General features: G+C 36.4%; 1 protein-coding gene across 1 annotated transcript; it reads left to right on the plus strand.

Annotated features, from left to right (window-relative positions):
• LOC101892721 (uncharacterized) lies at positions 1-618 on the plus strand. The gene is made up of 2 exons (XM_005178349.4): positions 1-146; positions 228-618. The coding sequence occupies exons 1-2, from the start codon at positions 32-34 to the stop codon at positions 530-532; spliced, it is 420 nt and encodes a 139-aa protein (XP_005178406.1). The 5' UTR covers positions 1-31; the 3' UTR covers positions 533-618.
• The last annotated feature ends 3,713 nt before the right edge of the window (positions 619-4,331 follow it).

A 4,331-nucleotide genomic window follows, 5' to 3' on the forward strand; every position in this document is an offset into this window, starting at 1 on the left:
AACCCAATTCCCTACCAAAGAATGGATCGAAATGTTACGCGCAACAGTTGTATGGATTCTACTCTACTCATGGTTAGTAACTACCGGCTGCGGTGCCTCAAAATCCAATGCAAATTTAGAAATTGATGAAAATGTTACACCTCTCTGTAAGTTGTTGTTGGAGAAAATAATAAAATGTCATTCTATCAAAGTATTTTAAACAGTATCACTTACCTCCTTTCAAACAGACAATGCTACGGCGAATAAACAAACGCCTGTTAATCGTGTCGTGAATCAGGTGAAGAAAATTGTGAATGATTTGCGTAACAAAACTGAGACGACTTTCAAACAATGGACCAGGCCGAAGAAACCAATAACGTTGACGAATACAAAGAAAACAAACAAGCCATTGGCGCAGGAACATGTAACGTCGAATAAGACCCATGTTGTTAAATCGAAACCCACAAAGCGGCCGAGATACCATTATTATGGGGCATTGAATAGGCGATTTTATGAAGATACTATACAACCGCCGGAGATCATTGAGAACTGATACCATAAAATATAGTGTGTGCATCAAAAGTGTTAATATTTGTTAACAAGAAATTAAAGGGAACATTAACAAGTTAAAATGCCAATGTTCGGTTATTAAAATATATTTTGACTTTGACTTCTGTTATGATAATTCAACTTGTTGACCCTCAATGGAGCAGGTTCCGAAGAAACGGACCTAAATAAATATGATATAAATATTGCGATGTTCCAGGTTTGGACTACATTGGTAACTTCCTTCACTTTGCATGACATATGTGATAATTATTAGAAAATGTTAACATGTGCGTGAGATACAAGATATAGGTGATCGAAGTATTCCATTTTCATGATTCATCTTATACATATACAAGTCTTGGTATGGGCAATATTACAAGAAAATCGAACATTTATATCCAATTTATGGAAAATCATAAATTTCATATTCATCTCAGGTTTCTGCCAAAGAGAGATATATTTATTTATAGTACGTTGTAAAGAATCACTGACTTGTTTTGAAAGTTATGACATATAAAAGTATTGTGACCCTTTGTGAGTGGCGTGCACAAATTTGTTGTGTATTAGCAAAAATGTTTGTATATATGAAATTTGATCGTTTTGTTTTTCATAATCTTGAAACCTATGGGCAGGTAGGAAAAGAAATCTCTACCATTTTTATAACAGATCTTGTGTTGATGATATTGAGATATACCAAGTCTGAATGGAATCGGATGTTAATTTCGCGTTTTTTGAGCTTCATGGATATTCAAAATGTTAACTCTTTGTGGGAGAGGTATCAAAAGGATTGGAACGATATGTTCCATATTCACACAAGACCTTGGGTTAATAAAAATATTGAGATCTGTGTAATTTATTTTACATTTTATAAGAGTTATTACTATTCAAAATGTTGACCCTTTGTGGGGGAGGTCCTTGACGAATTTATTGTTTATTTTGTCGCCTGACCTAGAACTGATGCAAATATTAGAATTTGCAAAGTTGGAGAAAAATTGGAAATCCATTCTCTTTGGGTTCAGTAAAATATTTTCTTCTTTAAATTTTGACTTATTGAGTGGGAATTAACAGAAAGAGTGAACCGATATTGTCCATCTGCGATCTCGATCTAAGTTTGATAATAATATTACGATGTACCAAATTTGGACCAAATCGGATACTCCCTTCGTGGGTAATCGTGCACACCAGCCGGGCAGACAGACAGACAGACAGACATACAGACAAATGGACGGATGGACACGATGTCTGTCCATCGACTACAAATGTCCTGAAATGGATTTGTTCCAAAGAGATCTAGGCTATAAAACTGTTATTTCGATAGGGCACGTTTTGACCTATAAAATGATATATACCCTCTCTAGCCACGTGGCTGAGGGTATAAAAAATATATATATGCCGAGTTCCACAAAATGGAAACGTATGTCCAGAAATTCACTCCATTTGGGCTGATATTAGCCATTATTTGTGCAATAAACCTGAAATCGGATTAAGGATATATATGGGAGCTATATCCAAATCTTAGGCAATCGCGATAAGATTTAGCAAAGGCATTTCCGAGCTCTACAAGATATCTGGAACCAAATATCACAAACGCCGAATCGGATGATACATATATGTGGGGGCTACATACAGGGTGAAATAAAAAAAACTGCAACAAAGTCAAACGCCATAATTTTTACATTTTTTTTTAATTTTATTGCATAAAAGCAAAAAATATCGGAAATACCATCAAATTTTAGAAGAAGTTTAAATTTATTCGTATTGGTTACCTTTGGCACGAATTATGGCCTCTAAACGGCCAATGAAATCGTCACACGCTGCCCGAATGTTGCTCTGTGGGATTTTGGCTCATTCCAGGCGAAGCGCTTGCTTGAGGTCATCGACACTTTGGTATTTTTTAGTGCCAACCTTGCTTTCCAAAATACTCCAGACACAATAGTCCAACGGATTGGTATCCGGAGTTTTGGTAGCCATTGTGCGCTGGAAATGAAGCGAGGAATATCATTTTGAAAACCATTCTTGGGTGGCGCGTGCTGAGTGCTATGGTGCTGAGTCCTGTTGGAATGTCCAAGGTCTGCGGCCAATATGTTTGCGTGCCCAAGGCTTTTATACACCCTCCTGAATATTTTCGCAATAACATTCGGCATTTATTCTGATGCCACGGTCGATTAATACGAGCGGAGAGCGACTATCGGCTGTTATGGCGGCCCACACCATCACCATGGCCGGCGCTTGAGATCTGGTGCACATTTTTGGCAAGTAAACACGATCATTTTGTTTGTTTACAAACTGATGGACAACGAATGTTTTCTAATCGGAGAAAACCAAATTCGGCAGTTCATTACTTTCGGCCAAGCGAAGCAACTGTTTAGCTCTTTTGAGTCTTTTTTGTTGCGGTGTAAACTCTTGCACTTTTTAGAATTTCAATGGCTTTACCCCGAGCTCATTTTTCAATATTTGCCGAATGGAATATTGCGATATGTTCAGCTCACGAGCCATTTTTCGGACACTGAGATGCGGTTTCGATCAAGTCGCTTCTTTACTTTTAGAGTGCTCTAACGATAGCCACTTGTGGTTTTCCAGCCAAATAAAAAGAAATCACACTATCACGCTTGAATTCCATCACGAATAACTTTTTTTCTGGAAAATTCTCACCAAAATGCTTTTGTACGCTTGTAAACAATATAATGAGCTGTCACTGCAGTAATTTTAACAGCTGTCGGACGAGTGGCATAAAATGACAGCAGTCTGAAGTTGGTTGCAGTTTTTTCATCTCACCCTGTATATGGGATCTATATCCAAAAATTAGCCAAGTTTGGCAAAGGTATTTCCGAGCTCTACAAGATATCTGGAACCAAATATCACTGTAGTCGAATGAATATAACGAATGTGAGGGACTATAGCTATATGGGTTGTACAAAAATTCAGTACATTTGGCCTGATATTGACCTATAGCTATATCTAAATCTGATTTCACCAATTTAAATAGGGTTCGTCCTTGGGCCAAAAAATATTGTTTGTAAAATTTCATCTCAATCGGATAATAAATGCGACCTGCATTTTGTTCACAATAATACATGGACAGACGGTCTGACTGACATGCATAAATCGACTCAGAAATTTATTCTATGAGGATCCTCAAAAGTAATTATGGGTCTATCTCGCTTTCTTCTCCATGTTACAAACAAATGGACACAGACATAATACCCTTACCACTATGTGGTGTAGGGTATGAAGATATTCAAATTCGGCTGTGCTTACCACTGTTCATTAAACACCTGACAATAGGTTTAGTACCGTCTATTTTTTGCACACCTTTTCAATTGGCGCATTAGCTCTAACTAACATTTAAGTACGAATCTCCATAAATCTATTTGTGGAGGGTAAATACTTGGTAGAGACAATCAAATCGAAAGATAGGTAAAAAAGTTTTAACTATCTGAAACATTATTTCGAATGTGATTTTTAGACAAATTTATATCGTCTGGGGATTTATAAATATATAGTACAAACAAAAGACTTAAGACACAAGCGTTAAACCTATTACAGGCCATGTTTTCACTCTCTCTCTCTCCTGTAAGAGCAGATGGTTAAAAGAGAACTGACTTTAGTTTCAGCATCTAGATCTTATCTCTAGCAATATTCCACTTATTTTATGATAAATACCTTTTGTACACATTTCAGCTTCAAAATTTATTATTCCTTTATGGTAGATTTTCAAATAAAAACACAACTTTATTTATCATTTTCCAACAAATGTTTTTTAATGTTCGCAATATCTCCAAAGAATTCCACTTAAAAATCCA

The sequence above is a fragment of the Musca domestica genome, unplaced genomic scaffold (genome assembly GCF_030504385.1).
Source record: "Musca domestica strain aabys unplaced genomic scaffold, Musca_domestica.polishedcontigs.V.1.1 10, whole genome shotgun sequence".
Lineage (NCBI taxonomy): Eukaryota > Metazoa > Arthropoda > Insecta > Diptera > Muscidae > Musca > Musca domestica.

What these genes read in the sequence shown, in the direction of transcription:
- LOC101892721 (XM_005178349.4), top strand. Translation starts at nt 32, where the DNA reads ATGTTACGCGCAACAGTTGTATGGATTCTACTCTACTCATGGTTAGTA. An exon ending in TGAAAATGTTACACCTCTCT is followed by an intron (nt 147 to 227) that starts GTAAGTTGTTGT and finishes CCTTTCAAACAG; the next exon opens with ACAATGCTACGGCGAATAAA.